Source organism: Lynx rufus, unplaced genomic scaffold, assembly GCF_022079265.1.
Source record: "Lynx rufus isolate CCGP_SWC_20201006 ecotype Redwood Valley unplaced genomic scaffold, mLynRuf1.p SCAF_23, whole genome shotgun sequence".
Lineage (NCBI taxonomy): Eukaryota > Metazoa > Chordata > Mammalia > Carnivora > Felidae > Lynx > Lynx rufus.
Genome location: NW_025814838.1, coordinates 21,177,017 through 21,194,653, shown reverse-complemented (window position 1 = coordinate 21,194,653; position 17,637 = coordinate 21,177,017). Strand labels below are relative to the sequence as shown.

At 51.6% G+C, this 17,637-nt stretch overlaps 1 protein-coding gene across 1 annotated transcript in view; it reads left to right on the top strand.

The window, feature by feature from the left end:
• Window positions 1-17,637, top strand: part of CUNH16orf96 (chromosome unknown C16orf96 homolog) — a 39,078-nt gene that overhangs the window by 16,853 nt on the left and 4,588 nt on the right. The window contains exons 7-14 of the mRNA XM_047087823.1: window positions 255-365; window positions 3,782-3,856; window positions 4,301-4,465; window positions 7,934-8,052; window positions 8,751-8,813; window positions 10,663-10,755; window positions 11,603-11,783; window positions 11,909-12,011. Coding sequence (XP_046943779.1) covers window positions 255-365; window positions 3,782-3,856; window positions 4,301-4,465; window positions 7,934-8,052; window positions 8,751-8,813; window positions 10,663-10,755; window positions 11,603-11,783; window positions 11,909-12,011 — 910 coding nt within the window. The remainder of the gene's footprint in view (window positions 1-254; window positions 366-3,781; window positions 3,857-4,300; window positions 4,466-7,933; window positions 8,053-8,750; window positions 8,814-10,662; window positions 10,756-11,602; window positions 11,784-11,908; window positions 12,012-17,637) is intronic.

Sequence of the window (17,637 nt, the reverse complement as noted above, 5' to 3'; positions counted from 1 at the left end):
TGGCTTGAGGCAGGCTGACAGCTGAGTTGCTGACCCAGGACCAGAATTTGTTGTATAGCTAAAAGGCGGCCTGGGGGAGTGAGTGGGGCAAAGGAGACAGACCTGGCAGGTGCAGGAGTCCCAGTGGGTCGTGGCTATGTGGTCCCCCACCAATGAGGGTTCTCGGCACTGGCCTGGTACACTCTTCAAGCCCCTTCCCTGCCATGGTGACCTTCAATGCCGAGGGCTTCATGTCTGTGTCTCCCCCCTTTTAGGAGGAGGAACTTGAAAGAATTTGGGGCCACCAAATAGAGATAATAAAGGATCACCACCTCGTGCTGGACAGGGCAGTGGAAAAGCTCCAGACTCGCCTGGGTGACTTGAAGGTCTGTTTGGTTTTCTTAAATATTTTATTTTTTATTTTTGAGACAGAGAAAGAGCATGCACACAAGAGATGGGGAGGGGCAGGGAGAGAGGGGAACTGAGGATCCGAAGCAGGCTCTGCACTGACAGCAAAGAACCCGACGCAGGGCTGGAACTCATGGACTGTGAGATCATAACCTGAGCCAAAGTCAGATTCTCAACTGACTGAGCCACCCAGGCATCCCAAGTCTGGGGATTTGGGTGGGCAGGTAGGGGGAGGATTCCATACTAGGACGTTTGGACCCTCCTTTCAAGGGTTCACAGCTACACCCAAGGCAGGGGAACCAGGGACCCTGCACTGGCATTTCATCTTGCATTAATTATACTTCAATTGAAACCAACAAATCTGGGCCCCCCCCACCTCCGCCCCCAAACATATAAGCAAGAGGGCTTGGGAAACATCTGTGTTGTTGACCACTGGGTCACCCGCCCCCGGAAAGGTGCCTGGAGCACAGCCAACACTCAACATGTGCTGAAGGCATCAGCGAATGAGTGAGGGGATTTCTTGCACCAACTGTTAGGTTCATAACATTTCCCCTAACTCAGCTCAGCACCGGTGGGTCTTCCCAGAATGGCAGGTTTACTGACATGACAATTGTGCACACAGACACCAAGCACCTAGTGGGGGCCCCCTTGGACACCCTCTCCCACAGGCCTGGAGGGTCTGACTCAACTGGCCTGATGACCCTGGCCCCAAGGTCCTCAGGGCCAGTCCCATCCGTGCCTTGTCTCCAAGGTGTCCCCAGGCTTTGGAGGAGGGCCCGAAGTCCTTCCCAGCAGGAAGACAGGACCTTCCCCCAGAATGAAAGAGACAAAACCCCAAACAGAACCACCCAATATATTTTCCATGGGGGCTTCTGATCCAAGTCAGGGGGCTATTGGTGGGGTGCACTAGGATGTAGGGGGTGCAAGAAAAAGGCACATCTCCCCCCCCCACCCCCCGCCCCCATGCAGGTACCAGGCTAGGACACACACAGGGCAACTTGGTGGGGAAAAGAACTTCTGGAAAGGGAGCCAGTTCCCAGCCCGGGTGAGGGCGGTGGGTATCTGGGGTTGCAGGCTCAGACCTTTGTGAATACCGAGGTCAGGAACGACTTCATCTCCTGCCAACTCTGGACCCTTACTTATCACTGCCCTCCGGAGAGGCTGGGCCGCCACGCCCTGCGGACAAATCGATGGAGACCAGAGCCCGTCCGTTCGGCACGTCTGCTGAGTGGCCAGCACCCTGCCCTGCCCTGTGCACAGTGTCTGCCTCCAAGTAGCTGTCACTTGAGGGAAACTCCAGAGGACAAGGCCTGACCAAACGGTGCCAAATGGAACAAGGCAGCCTTTGTCCTTCCTGCCCCTGTGCCAACAGGAATTAGTTACTTATAAAAGTTAACCCTGGAAAGACCTGGAGCAGACTTAGTATACAACACATGCTTCGCTAAATATTTCCTTTTTTTTCAAGTTGTTATTTATTTATTTGCTTGTTTATTTAGGGAGAGTGAGCACGAATGGCGGAGGTGGCAGAGAGGGGGAGAGAGAATCCCAAGCGGGCTCCACACCACTGGTGCAGAGCCCCATGTGGGGCTTGAACTCCTGAACCAGGAGATCATGGCTTGAGCCGAAGTGGGACGCTTAACCGACTGAGCCACCCGGGCACCCCAAAATGCCCATGTCTTAAGTCTAAGAGCTCAGTCCACGTCTGCCTGTTCATGCAGCCACACCGCCACCACGCAAGCAGGAGGGAGATGTTTCCATCCCCTTGCTGTGCGTCTTTCCGAGAGTTTTCCCCTGAGAACCAAGCGAGAACATATGTGGGGGCAGAACTCTTTCTCACGGGCTTTGTAGAAAACGTGATTTGCCTTTTGCAAGTGGATGAGTGTCTTTTATAAGCCAGAGGCTGCATTCCAGAACCCCTCCTGGAAGAGACCCATCATATTCTGAGTTGTGGCTCGGTGCAGGAGGAGACCGAAAAGACGGCCAGTGAGTATACCACTTACTGGGTGTATTCGTTTTCTGTGGCTGCTGTAACAAATGATCGCAAACTGGGTAGCTTGAAACGCTAGGTACGTATTCTGTCACAGCCCTGGAGGCCAAAAGCCAGAACGCAAGGTGTTGGCAGGGCCTTGCTCAGACTGAGGATCCTTGCCTCGACCAGTTTCTGGTGGCTCCAGGGATTCCTTGTCTTGTAGCCACATCACTCCAGTCTCTGCCTCTGTTGTCACATGGCCTCTTCCCTCTATGTGTCTGTCTTCACGTCACGTCTTTATAAGGACACCAGTCAATGGATTTAGGGCCTGCCGTGATCCAGTATCATCTCATCTTTTTTTTTTTTTTTTATGTTTTATTATTTTATCTTTGAGAGAGAAAGAGAGACAGAGTGTGAGCACGGGAGGGGCCGAGAGGGAGGGAGACACAGAATCTGAAGCAGGCTCCAGGTTCTCAGCTGTCAGCACAGAGCCTGATGGGGGCTTGAACTCACAAGCAGTGAGATCATGACCTGAGCTGAAGTCGGACACTCAACCATCAGAGCCACCCAGGCACCCCAGGTATCACCTCATCTTAACCAATTACATCTGCAAAGACCCTATTTCCAAACAAGGCCACGTTCAGGGGTTCTGGGCAGGCACGAATTTTGGGGAGGACATTAATCAACTCAGTACACAGGTGATCCTAGCAGTAGAAGTTAGAAGGTCCCAGCTAATCACTCCTCTTTATTCCCAGATTTTAATTAGAAAGAGCCAAGTGGAGATCTAAATATTAACATCAGGCCTGATGACTCCAGAAGGTCAGGGATCCCTGCTGATGTGGGGTTAGAGGAAGCAATGACTTGAGGCCGAAACAGGACCTTCCTTCCACACCTGCATTTCCCATTCTAGACTTTGGGACCCATCTTTGGGGAAGGTGGACATGGTGGAACTTGGCATTTATTAGAATTAGGTTCAGGGTTGGGGCGCCTGGGTGGCGCAGTCGGTTAAGCGTCCGACTTCAGCCAGGTCACGATCTCGCGGTCCGTGAGTTCGAGCCCCGCGTCGGGCTCTGGGCTGATGGCTCAGAGCCTGGAGCCTGTTTCCGATTCTGTGTCTCCCTCTCTCTCTGCCCTCCCCCGTTCATGCTCTGTCTCTCTCTGTCCCAAAAATAAATAAACGTTGAAAAAAAAAAAAAAGAATTAGGTTCAGGGCACCCCGATAGCTCAGTTGGTTAAGCATCCAACTTTGGCTCAGGTCAAGATCTCACAGTTCATGAGTTTGAGCCCCATGTCAGGCTCTGTGCGGACGGCTCAGAGCCTGGAGCCTGCTTTGATTCTGTGTCTCCTTCTCTCTCTGCCCCTCCCCCACTGTGCTCTGTCTCTTTCTCTCAAAAATAAATAAATGTAAAAAAAAATTTTTTTTAGATTGTCCATGCTCAAATTAAAAACCTCGAAATGCACAAGGTGGACAAAAGCGTGATGGAGCAGGAGCTGAAAGAGGTGAGTGAGCAGAGACTCCTCTCCCCTCCCGCCCCTGCATCCTGAACCCAGCTCTCCCACCCAGGGCAATGGAGTCATCTAGACAAGACGAGACCAGGCAGAGAGCTTCCCAGGTTCCTTCCACCTGTATCGTATAGAAGGGCTGGGGAAGCTTCCCCAAAGTTGTCCCATCAACTCCTATTTTCAGTGACTCAGGGTGAATGACGGTTTGTTACTTGCACTTAAAAATCAGGCAGCAGCTTCTCCATCACGGGAAAACATTGGCTTACACCTGATAGCTGTGTCTGAGCCAATTAGACCCCGAGGTTGAATTTCAGCCAAGGCCAGGCGTTCAGGGTCCCAAACTCGAAAACACGGACCAGAGTGGTCTGATCCCGCCCCCCTCCAGCTTTCTTCTTCTGCCACCCCAGCATCGCTGCCGCTCTGAGTCCCCTCTGTCCCCAGAAAGCCGACAGGAGCACCCTGGCAGGCAAGGCGAGCCGAGCTGACCTGGAGACGGTGGCGATGGAGCTGAATGAGATGATTCAGAGCATGCTTTTCAGGGTCGTGACCCACGAGAATGACTGGAAGAAGACTGCGGAACAGCTGAGCAAGGACCTGAGCACCAAGGTGAGTACCCCTTAGCAGTCGTCTCCTGCTGTGTAACAAGTGACCCTGAAACGTGACAGCTTGAAACGACAAACGCTCTACAGTTGCCGAGGGTCAGGAATTGGGGAGCGGCTTAACTGAGTGACTCGGGCTCTCCCATGAGGCTGCAGTCGAGATGCTGTTGGCGAGACACCTCACTCCCTCACCACACGGACTTCTCACAGAGTGGCAGCCAACGTCCCCAGGGCGGGTGGCCCAGGAGAGCGCAATGGAAGCTCTGTCAGCTTCTATGACTTAGCCACGGCGCATCATCTCTGTAGTGGCCTCGTTCCACAGGCCAGCCCTACCCCTTGTGAAAGGGTGTGAGCAGGGACGATCTTGGAGACTGACTGCCATACTCTCATGCCTGGGCAAGCAAGAGGGCAGGGTGGGATGGGGTGGGGTGTCTGCTGATAATTTATTTATCCATGCATCCTTTACTGACCACCTGTGATAAATGTTGCTAACGAGTCACAGCCCCTGCCTTGATTTGTACCATCCAGTGGAGAGACAGGCACAGTCAGACCAACAGTTATACTTCTGTGTGGTTCCTGCAGCAGGGGCTCAGAATCAGGCAGCCCCTCTGAGCAGCAGTGTGCCCCGAGTGCTACGACCTCACTGAGCCTCAGATTTCTCATCTACAAAACAAGGATTTGTTCATTCATCAGCTATGCGCTGGGCACGTATGACGCTCGTCACTGGGGATATAACAACAATCAAAACAGATATGGGATGTGTTTCTCATGGAGATGCCCTTGTCTTTCTTTGTTTTCCAAATGTTTATTTATTTGTTTTTGAGAGAGAGAGAGAGCGCGAGCAGGGCAGTGGCAGAGAGAGAGAGAGAGAGAGAGAGAGAGAGAGAGAGAGAGACAGACATAGAATCCGAAGCAGGCTCCGGGTTCCAGGCTGACAGCACAGAGCCTGATACAGGGCTCGAACTCACGGACCGTGAGATCATGACCAGAGCCAAAGTCGGATGCTTAACCGACTGAGCCACCCAGGCGCCCCTGGAAACACATTTGTCTTAAAAATCACACAAATCAATGCAGAATTGCAGCCGGAGGAACTATGGTCATCTACAGAACAACTGACCTATTTTTCTTCAGTAATTCAATGATAGGGTGGGAAAAAAAGTGGAGACAGAGAGACTGTTCTAGATGAAAAGTGTCTCCAGAGACAAAACAACCCAGTGCAGTCCATGAGGAGTCCTGGCTTGTGTCCTGGTTCAATTGAGCCAAGTCTACAAAAGGGCTGGGAATGAGAACAGTCAGGAATTACTGTTCATGCATTGGGTATCACGTAGGAAAATGTCCTCACGAGTACGGCAGTATTCATGAGTGAGGTGTCATGGTCTTTGTAAGTTTTCAAAAGATACCCCATCAAAAGAATAAGGCAGATGTAGCAATCTGTTAAGAATGATGAACTCCGGATGGTGGGTGTATGGGGGTTAATGATTCTGGTCTTTTCACTTTTCTGGGTGTTTCGATTTCTTCCTAATAGAACGCTTTGTAAATTTTTGTTTTAAGTGCTTTTTCTTTTCTTCCTGTATTTTTAATTGTGGCAGAACTCACACAACCTAAAATTAACCATTTGAAGTGACTAAATCCGTGGCATTCAGTACATTTATAGTGTTGTGCAAACACCTCCCCTATTTCAGATATTTCCATCCCCCACAAAGAAGCCTGTGCCCATTTATACAGACACTTTCCAGCCCGCCCTGCCCCCAGTCCCTGCCAACCCCTGGGCTACTTTCTGTCTCTGTGGCTTTGCCTATTCTGGACATTTCATGTAAGTGGAATCATACATCCTGTGACCTTTTGTGACTGGCTTCTTGACCTCAGCATCATGGTTTCAAGGTTCATTTATGGATCAGACTCCCCATTCTTTATCATGGTTGAACAATATTCCATCAGCCGGATAGACCACATTCTATTTATTCATTCATCTGTTGATGGACACTCGGGTTGTCTCTACCTTTGACTATTATGAATAATGCTTCTGTGAACATACACGTACAAGTTTTTAAATCTTTTTTCAGAAAGTTTATTTATTTTGAGAGAGAGAGAGTGTGTGAGCATGTGAGCAGGGAAGAGGCAGAGAGAGAGAGAGAGAGAGAGAGAGAGAGAGAGAGAGAGAAAGGATCCCAAGTGGTTTCACACTGTCAATGCAGAGCCTGATGTGGGGCTAGAACTCAAACTGTGAGATCATGACCTGAGCTGAAATCAAGGGTTGGACACTCTACTGACTGAGCCAGCCAGTCAGCTGCCCCTGGAACGAACACCTTAAAAATTCAAAAGTCCCCCTATGGAAAGCAGTCTGGCAATTTCTCAGAAAGTTAGATATAGAGTCCTATACAACCCAGCACTTCCTACCCCTGTTGCCAACAGAAATGAAAACAGGTCCACGCAAAAGCTCGTACAGAAATGTTCAAAGAAGCATTACTCATAATAGCCAGCGGGTGAATGGATAAACAAATTGTGGTCTCTCTGTACAGTGGGCACAATGAGATATTATTCAGCCATAAAAAGAAATGAAGCCCTGATTCATGGTATAACCCATGAACCTTGAAAACATGGTGCTGAGTGAAAGCCAAACACCAAAGGCAACAGAGGATGTGACTCCATTTATACGAAGTATCCTAAACAGGCAAATCCACAGACATGAACGGGATCAGTGGTTGCCTACACCTGAGGGTTTGGGGGAAACAAGGGGCCATCGCTAATGGGTACAGGGTTTCTTTGGGGAGTAATTAGGATGTTCCAGAACTGGTCGCACTCATGGTCACACAACTCTGTAGATACACTAAAAGCCGTTGTAAGTATACTTCATACTCAGTGAATATGTGTCGCATGTGTGAATCTCAGGTCTGGGGACCGCTGGGAGAAATGTGTCTTGGGCCTGAGGGCCTCAGTTGAGCAGTAGTGCTGATTTTATCTTTTGGAGGCAGTAACTGGCAATATTTCTTTGCCTTGGCTACTGGGGAGCTCACTTTGCAGCTCCATTCCGGCAACGGTGTGCGTTAGGGGTATGAACCGTAACCTAAGCTTGATCGTGTCCCCTTTGCTTGACCCCCTCGCTTTTGCTGTTCACTTATTTATTATTTTTTTTTTATTAAATTTTTTTTAACATTTTATTTATTTTTGAGACAGGGAGAGACAGAGCACGAACAGGGGAGGGTCAGAGAGAGGGAGACATAGAATCCGAAACAGGCTCCAGGCCCTGAGCTGTCAGCACAGAGCCCGACGCGGGGCTCGAACTCACAGACCACGAGATCATGACCTGAGCCGAAGTCGGCCACTTAACCGACTGAGCCACCCAGGCGCCCCTCGCTTTTGCTGTTTAATCTTGTTACCCAACATTGGGTAACTTTGCTGCAGATCCTTTTCTTGAGCAAGGTGGGGTGTGAATTAGTTGACTAAACCCTCTTTTCTTCCCTTTGGCCGTGTGCAGCTGGCCCACAGTGATTTGGATGACCTGAAGAAAGACGTGGATGAGGTCTGGAAAATAGTCAGGAAGCTGCTGACTGAAGGCCTCCGATTTGATCCTGACAGTGCTGCTGGCTTTAGGAAGTGAGCTCCTCCTGGGTGGGGGTGCACCTCCCAGAGGCTGGGGACAATACTCTCTCTCCAGAGAGGAAATGAGATGGGTATCCCAGAGGATTCTGGAAGGAAGGATTCCAGACCTGTGGACCCAGGGAGAAGGAGTGGGGCTTCCCAGCTTGGGGGTTGAGGGTGGGATGGGGCTGAGGGCACCCCCGAGGGGGGCATCTCTGGTCTTGGCTGGCAGAGGGGCTCCAGGAATGTATCTGCTCCAAAGCCCTTTTGCTGTGAATGAGGAAACTGAAGCTCACGGACGGTAGGGGCCATGCAGGGCCTCACAGGGAGCCTGGGTGGATCTGGGACTGGAGCCTGTCACTATTTCCCCCACCCCATCTAGAGAGAGTCCTAAGCAGAGGAAATCAATGTTGGGGGGGGGGTCTCCTGTCCTAAGATGACCCCTCATCCTTCCAAATATCCCCTGTGAAGGGCAGCTTTCCAGAAGGACCCTGGTTTTAAAGACCTCCATTATGTTTGGGCCAGACACATAAGCTGCACACACTTTGTCCCCCACTGCTGCAGGTGGCCACAGGTGGGGATCCACAGGGGCCAGCAGGGCAGACTTGAGCTGGGCCAGGCCAGCGGGAGTGGGTTGTGGAGGGAAGTCCTGACCCTGTGGTACAGACAGGCCTTCCCCACGGGGCAGCAGCTGATAGCCGGCTGTCTTCCAGGAAACTGTTTGAGCGGGTGAAATGCATCTCCTGCGACCGGCCCGTGGAGATGATGACCGGCCCGTGAGTACCGCCACCAGGGGGCGTCTGTGCCCAACCCCTCTCTTCTGGATTCCCCAGAATCGCCCAGCCCTACCTGCTCTGGGGGGGTGGTAGGTACATGATTTAGATGTTCATCTGGCCCTATACACCATTCTGTACACATCATGTCCTTTGCTCCCTGTCCTGGGCAGGAGCACCGGCATCCCCTCCTTTGCCAGCCCTGCCTGGTGTCCCGTGTGTGCCAGGGTCAAGGTCAGCTCCAAAAGCAAAAGGATGGAAGGAAAGTGGGGAAAAGCTGAACTTTGTGGGACTTCGTTGCATGTATTTTTAGAGTCTAAAACTTTTGTTTATTGAGGTGAGATTCACATAACATAAACCATCTTCAAGTGAACAATTCAGGGGGTGTCTGGATGACTCAGTTGGCTAAGCATCCAACTTTGGCTCAGGTCATGATCTCATGGTTTGTGGGATCAAGCCCTGTGTTGGGCTGACAGTGTGGAGCCTGCTTGGAATTCTCTCTCTCCCTCTCTGTTTCTCTCTGCCCCTCCCCCTCTCCCATTCTCTCTCTATTTAAATAAATAAACATTTCTTTAAAAAGATACCTTAGGGGGCGCCTGGGTGGCTCAGTTGGTTGGGCGGCCGACTTTGGCTCAGGTCATGATCTCGCAGTCCATGAGTTCGAGCCCCGCATCGGGCTCTGTGCTGACAGCTCAGAGCCTGGAGCCTGTTTCAGATTCTGTGTCTCCCTCTCTCTCTGACCCTCCCCCGTTCATGCTCTGTCTCTCTCTGTCTCAAAAATAAATAAACGTAAAAAATAAAAAATAAAAATAATAAAAATTAAAAAAAAATAAAAAGATACCTTAGGGGCACCTGGGTGGCTCAGTTGGTTAGGCATCCGACTTCGGCTCGGGTCATGATCTCACAGTCCGTGAGTTCGAGCCCTGCGTCGGGCTCTGTGCTGACAGCTCAGAACCTGGAGCCTGCTTCGGTTTCTGTGTCCCTCTCTCTCTGCCCCTCCCCCACTCGCCTCTGTCTCTCTCTCTCTCTCTCTCTCTATCTCTCAAAAATAAAACATTAAAAAAAATTTTTTTTAAGATTTTTTTTTAAAAGATACCTTATAAAATATAAGATGTTATTGTGGCTTAAATAATATGGTAAAGTATATGAATGGTTTCGGTGCAACCTGGTGAATTTGTATGTGTGTATACACCTTTATAACCACCTCTCAGATCAAAGTGTACAACAGTTCCCACTGCCCAGAAAGCTGATATTTTACTTTGTTTTCATTTTTGTTGTTGTTTAGGTAAAATACACATAGCGCAAATCAATCATTTTAGAGAGAACAGGCCAGTGGCATTTAGTGCATTGACAATATTGTGTAACCACCACTCCGGTGGGCATTTCCACCAACTTCTCTGTTTCAAGGATTTACCTATTCTGGTTTTTAGTTTTATAATCAGAACGGTTGTTCTTTATGACATTTCAAAGATCACTGGGGCTCTTCAGAGCCCTTGTGCAGTGGCCCCATGCTGCAGATGTCTCTAGAAAGTAGGCTGGGTTTGAGGTGCCTGGGTGGCTCAGGGTGGTAAAGCATCCGGCTCTTGGTCTCAGCTCAGGTCACGATCTCACAGTTTGTAGGTTCAAGCCCTGCGTCAGGCTCTGCGTTGACATCATGGAGCCTGCGTGAGATCCTCTGTCTCCCTCACTGCCCCTCCCCTGTTTATACATGCTCACGCTCTCTCTCTCTCTCTCTCTCAAAGTCAATAAATAAACTTGATGGCTGGGTTTAAGGGAGGGCTTCCTGGAGGAGGGAGCCCGGGGCCATCTGCTGGCCACTTGCACCTCCCACTTAACTCTTGTCCCCCAACAGGCAACTCATCACCATCCGCAAAGCCCACCTCCTCTCGCGGCTGCGCCCCGCCAGTGCCAACAGCTATGAGTACCTGCAGCGGCAACGGATGAGGTGAGTGGGCTGGGGGTCTGTCCCATAGAGGGGGTCCTCAGGGGCCCGGGAGCCCTGCAGACACGTCAGCTCCAGTCCCGGGATCCAAAGGCGGTCCCAGGGCATTGTCAGCCATCTGCAAGGGAGCCGTTTTGGGACAGCCGTGGCTGGGGCAGCAGATGGCCTGGGAGAGAATCGCAGAGAGGGATGGGCTTATTTACTGGGCATCTATTATGGGCCGAGACGACTGGGGAAGGGTTCTCATTTAAGTGTCATGACTCTTATGAGCTAGGATTGAGGTGCCTGCTTCCAGCTGGAGGAAATAAGCGAGGACCGTGGCCTCAGGCTTGGTGTGGCCAGGCGGGCACTGCGCTGAGCGCTTGGGCATACCTGACCTCAGTGAATCCTCAAGCCTTCCCTTTGAGGTGTATTCTGTCATCACCCCACTTCATAGTTGAAGAAACTGAGGCTCAGATAACTTAGCCACCTGCCCAGGTGGGGAAATGATGGCTGAACAACTATCATAGCCACGTAAAGGGGAGGGCCATGGGGGGGCCTGTGCCTGACACCCCCCACCTTCCCGTGCCTGATTCCTTCTTGAGATCAAAGGTTCAAAGCCTTCCATTGGCAGGCCAGACTGGGGTCCCAGGGGTAGGTGGGGTCTGGGGGAGCACAGGACTCGATTTTTCCCCTCTGCCCCAACTGTGCCTGTCCATATCCACTCGCCAGCCCATAGTGGCCCCTCAAACTCAAGCTGGAAGAAATTCCAATCTTGTCTTGCTATTGGTCAGGCCCTTGGGCCCACCCTGCTGCTCCTCTGGGCCAGAGGGGTCTCCCAGCAGCTGCTGTCCTACCTGTCCTACCCCAGGGAACACCAGCAGCTACAGCAGCTTCAGGATCTTGAAGACCAGGACAGGAGTCTGGATGTGTTGGGACCCCAGCAGGACTGGGGCGACGGCCCCGGCCATGATGCTAACCTCAAGTTCAAGTCCTATGACTTGTCAACATTCTACCCCTACGGGGACCCTGAGGTGTTGGACTATGACACAGTGAGTGCGGTAGAAGCCCGGGGCATGGGCGACCCCCGGGGGAGGCTGTGCTCTGCCTGGCCTCTGTGTGTCCTGGAGAGGCAGGCAAGGACTCTCCCTGACCTGGGGCCCGGGCCATCTAACAGGCCGAGGTGGACATTCTGGGAGTGGACGGGATCCTGTACAAGGGCCGAATGATCAACCAGGATGGGGCACGGCCTTCGACGGGCATGGAGAAGGAGCTGGCAGGTGAGGGGTATCAGGCCTTCCGGGGAGCCCCCACCCTCAATGTCCTGGCTTTGCTGGGCAGCATGAGGAGGTGCAGGTGGGGCTCAGAGCTGGCCCCATCCCTGACTTGGGGATCTTCAAGTGGCAGGAGGCCTTCACACGGCTACTTGAAAAAACGGAGCCCTACTATATGCCAGGTGCTGCACCGGGCACCGGAGAGGCAGTGGGGAGCAAAGAAAGATGGGCTGCCCGGGGTCTCCACATGAGTGGGAGAAACAGAATGTAAGCAAATAACCTGAAGGGGAGGATCCATTGTTAGCCATAGCAATGAATAGCTGACCAGAGGGGAGCGCCCTGGTGACGAAGGATGCTGGCCTAGGGAGGGGTGCCAGATGGCCTCCCCAAGAAGGATGCTGGGCTGGGGATGGGAGGGTTGTAAGGAGAATGCCAGTCCAAGGAGAGGCATCTGATGAGGGAATAGGGTAAGCTGGATGAAGGGGTCGGGTGGGAAGAAAGTGGTCCAGGTGGGGGGGAATAGCAGGTGCAAAGGCCCGCGGTGGGGAGAAGCCAGGCACAATTGGAGTCAGGAAGGTGAGTCTCCCTGCGGTATGGAGACTGGGAAGGGGTTGGGTATGATGAAGAGATACGCATAGACCCTGGAGGCCTGTGTCCTAACGTCCCAGGTAGGTGAGGATTGGGTTAGGTGGGGACACATGGATCAGTCACTCTGATTGCTGCAGCATCAAAGCCCCTGCTCCAGCTGGCTCCTACCCGGGACTCCAGGCCTCAGCTCCAGCCATGGGCCGGCAGTGCTAGAAGGGGTACCTCCTCTGCACCACTCTTCAGGGTTTTCTCCTTCCGGAAGAGCCATACACTTCTCCATTGTAGAGGGACCCTGGAGTCCCAAAGTGGCTGGAGGGTTAAATTCTGCCCATGGTTTTCTTCCTCACCCCGCTTTGTCCCCATTGACTTGAGGACTAAATACCAGGTATGCAAGAAAAGGAAATGGGACTGTTTTATTGGGAATGCTGGGCAAAGAAGAGCCCGCATTAGTGTCCTGGGACACATGCAACAGATGGCCGCAAACTGGGGGGCTTAAGACAAAAGAAGTTCTCAGAGTTCAGGAGCCTGGAAGTCCAAAATCAAGCTGTCACAGTGCTGTGTTCACAACCAGGGCTCCGGGACAGGCTTCTACCTGCGTCTTCCAGCTCCTAGTGGCTCCACACGTAACTTCGCTCATGGCCGTGTCCCTCCAGCGTCTGCCTCCGTCTTCTTGTAGCCTAATCCCTGTGTTTTCTCCTTTTCTCCTGGAAGGACATTTGTCATCGGGTTTAGGGCCCACCTTAACCTGGGATGAGCTCATGTCGAGATCCTTAATTACATCCGCGAAGACCCTTTCTCCGAATAAGGTTACATTCCTAGGTTCTGGGGAGCGTATCTCTTTGGGGACCACCATTCAACACACTACAGGTCCCTGCGCTGGCCCAGGAGGTCAGGACACCATCTGAGCCCTGCATTCCCCCGGCATGGGTCCGGCTCCCCCTGGACAAGCCTCAACCCCCCAGCAGTGGCTGCTGTTGGGAGGGGACTCAGGCTAAGCTTCAGGGGTCACCGGGCAGGGTAATAACCATGGTGGCTAATATTTAATGAGCCCCGAGTTCTTGCCAGGCCTGCACCGTCTCCTTTCAGCCGGCAACAACCCAGTGAGGCATTGCACCAACGAGCAGGTGAGGGCCGCTTGCTGGAAGGTGGGGGAGCCCTTATCTCCACTCAGGCACTAGACAGGGCCCCTCTCCACCTACCTCCCCTGGGCTGTCACCCAGAGGGTAGGGCTTCTCTCCCCATGGCTCAGTCATTCTTGAGACCCACGCAGCAAAGTAGGACTGAATCAAAGGACACCTCAACTGCTTTGTTCTGCTTGGGGACAACAAAGTCTAACTACTTTTAGAAGCTGGTTCGAAACCCGCCTGTGGCCAGATCTTTTGACCAGATTGCTCTTATCACTCATTTATTTACTCAAAAGAACATTCTAATCCAAAACGGACTCAGTATCTAAACCTAAATGAGCCAGTGTGAGCCCTGCCCAGGCCCAGCCTGGCCCCAGATGCATTAGTCTGTTCATATCACTGTCCAGCGTGCCCTGCCATTTACTCAGTTCTTTGCCAGCTGGGGGCCACTGAAGGGCATCTGGCCGGCCTGTGCCCTCCAGGTGCTTGCACTGAGTCAGGAGCTCAGGCCGGGGCAGAGGAACACCCAGTCAGTCCCCAGTGAGCCGTGTCCCCATAGGAGGGTGGTGGACGTGCCGAGGCTAGTGGTTCTCAGGCTTGACTTTTGAAGAAGTGCCCTGGAAGGAAGGCTAAGTTCAGGCAGGACTCAGGACGTAGGAGGAGGCAGGCAGGGGGGCGTCACCAGCCTCAGCCCTCCTCACCAGCTTTGGGTGAACTGCCTAAAACACACACAGTGACCGGGCCCCTCCCCAGCTCAGAACCTGTTGGTAGGAGTTTCCTATGGATGCTGTAACAAATTACCCCAACCGAGTGGCTTAAAACAACCCACATTTATTTTATCTTAGTTCAGGAGATCAGCAATCTGAAATGAGTATCACAGGGCTAAAATCAAGGGATCAGCAGGTCTAGTTCCTTCTGAGGCTCTAGGGGAGACCATTTCCTTACCGTTTCCACCTCATTCCTTGTCTTGTAGCCCCTTCCTCCAGCTCAAAATGTGTCTCTCCGTCCTTACCTCCCCTTCTCTGAGTCTGACCCTCCAGCCTTCCTCTTTAGAACCTCGTGATTCCATTGGGTCACCTGGATCATTCAGAACACTCTCTGTCTTGAGATCCTTAACTTGATCACATCTGCCAAGTCCCCCTCTGCCAAGTCAGGTGACAGTCACAGGTTTTGGGGATTGGAACAGGGACATCTCAGGGGCATTGCCCCCAGAGTCAGGCTCCTTGGCTGATCTGTGTGTGTGTGGGGGGGCTTGTCCCCTGTATGCCCCTCCCTTCAGCATCTCAGAACTGTTTGCTTGTCTCTCAGTGAGCCCAGCTGTCTCCCACCTCTGCCCAGGCTGTGCATCTGCCTCCAAGCCCTGGAGAAATCTGTCTCATCTGCCAGAGCTCAGGGTCCCCTCCTGTTGAGAGCCTCATGGCTCCTCAGCTTCTGGCTTATGCAGAGGTGGAAAAGCCACAGAAGAGGGCCCAGAAGGAGCAGGTGTTGGGGTCAGATGGCGAGTTTGAATTCTGACCTACAGAATCCAGGGCATCAGTAAGACCTCAGGGAGAGTGCTGGGTCAGAACCCTGTTTCCAAGCCTCGCTGAGTCTCGATTTCGAACCTGTGCCCTGGGCCCACGTCCCTCACCTTGGAGGGAAGCAATATGACAGTCTCACTGGTTGGCTGGTTGGCTGGTCCAGCCTGAGACCTGGGGATGGATCCAGGTGCCACCAGGTGATCAGAACGGGGGCCTGAGAGCGCCCCTTGATTGGGCATCTGCTTTTATGCAGAACCCACAAAACACATTGGAGTTAGTTCTTAGTACAGGCTCAAGGAACAGTAGATACAGACCTTAAGACATAGTTAGGAATGCAAGAGGTTTGGGGGTGGGGTGGTTAACAAAGAGGAGGGAGGAAAGGGAGGAGGCAAGCAGAGACCCCCAGTGGCCAGGCCCTGTGCTCCCGTCTTTGGCCTGAGGTGCTAACAGCCCCTGAGGTGCTAACAGCTGGAGGCTCTTGGCTCCCTGTACCCCTGCAGCTGAACAGTGAGTTGTTTTTTTTTCCTTCCTTCCTTCCTTCCTTCCTTCCTTCCTTCCTTCCTTCCTTGTCTGTCTGTCTTTCTTTCCTTCCTTCCTTCCTTCCTTCCTTCCTTCCTTCCTTCCTTCCTTCTCTCTCTCTCTCTTCCTTCCTTCTTTCATATAATTTATCGTCAAGTTGGCTAACATACAGTGTGTATAGCATGCTCTTGGTTTCCAGAGTAGGTTCCCATGATTCATTGCTTTACGTACAATACCCAGTGTTCATCCCAACAAGTGCCCTCCTCAATGCCCATCACCCATTTTCCCCTTTCTCCTGCCACCCCCTCCCATCAACTCTCAGTTTGTTCTCTGTATTTAAGAGTCTCTTATGAGTTTGCCTCCCTCCCTGTTTGAAACTATTTTTCCCCTTCCCTTCCCCCATGGTTTTCTGGTAAGTTTCTCAGGTTCCACATATGAGTAAAAACGTATGGTATCTGTCTTTCTCTGACTGACTTAATTTCACTCAGCATAAGACCCTCCAGTTCCATCCACATTGCTGCAAATGGAAGGATTTCATTCTTTCTCATTGCCAAGTAGTATTCCATTGTATAGAAAAACCACATCTTCTTTACCAATTCATCAGTTGATGGACATTTGGGCTCTTTCCATGGTTTGGCTGTTGTTGAAAGCCTGCTATAAAGTGAGTCCTTTCTTTTCTTTTCTTTTCTTTTCTTTTCTTTTCTTTTCTTTTCTTTTCTTTTCTTTTCTTTTCTTTTCTTTTCTTTTTTTTGACCTGGGTTATTTCTTATTTATTTATTTATTTTAATAATAAATTTATTGTCAAATTGTTTTCATACAACACCCAGTGCTCATCCCAGCAGGTGCCCTCCTCAATGCCCATCACCCACTTTCCCCTCCCTCCCACCCCCCCATCAGCCCTCAGTTTATTCTCAGTTTTTAAGAGTCTCTTATGGTTTGCCTCCTTCCCTCTCTGTAACTTTTTTCTTCCCTTCCCCTCCCCCATGGTCTTCTGTTAAGTTTCTCAGGATCCACATAAGAGTGAAAACATGTGGTATAAAGTGAATTCTTTCTGAAAAGGGAGGTCCACAGAGCACATCCTGCTGCCACACGGCCCTGGTCATTCATTTGGTCATTCCTGCATCCTTCTTGGTGTCAGGCATATTTTAGATACCACTGGGGAGACCCAATGTGGTCAAAATACAGTTACTGCCCCCTTAGAGTTCTTACCCCATGAAGGACCATAGGATATAAATAAATAAAAAGTTCACTGAGTAAGATGAAACACGGAAGTTGGGGAGAGAATGGCCAGGGAGGAGTCCCTGGTGAGCTCACGAAGCAGGAATTGTCAGGACAGCCAGGAAGGACCCAGGTGTCCAGGCAGAAGGAACAATCTGGTGTCCATTGTGGGAAGGAGCTTGGTGCCTGTAACTCGTCCTGAGAGCCAGGCCCGGGCCCTCCCCTCACCCGCATCCTCACCCTGAGGGTCCCTCTTCTTGTGCAGCCTTTGGTCTGGGTGGCCAGTCATGGGGATTCTTGGCTGGATAGGGAGAAGGAGATGTGTTGGGTTCAAAGGTGAAGGACGGAGCCAGATCCTAGAGGCCAAATGTTGTACAATCCCTGGTCTGTGAAAGGTCCAGAACAGGAATATCCCAGAGACAAGAAGTGGATTCGTGCCTGCCAGCGGTTGGGGGAGGGAGGAAGGGAAATGAATATTTCATGGGCACAGGGTTTCCTTCTGGTGGGATGAAATGTTCTGGAACTAGCTAGAGGTGGTTGTCGCACACCATTGTGAATGAGCGTTAATGTCACTGAAGTGTTGGCTTTAAATGGTTAATTTTGTGGGACGCCTGGCTGGCTCAGTCAGTGGAGCGTGTGACTCTTGATCTCGGGGTTGTGATT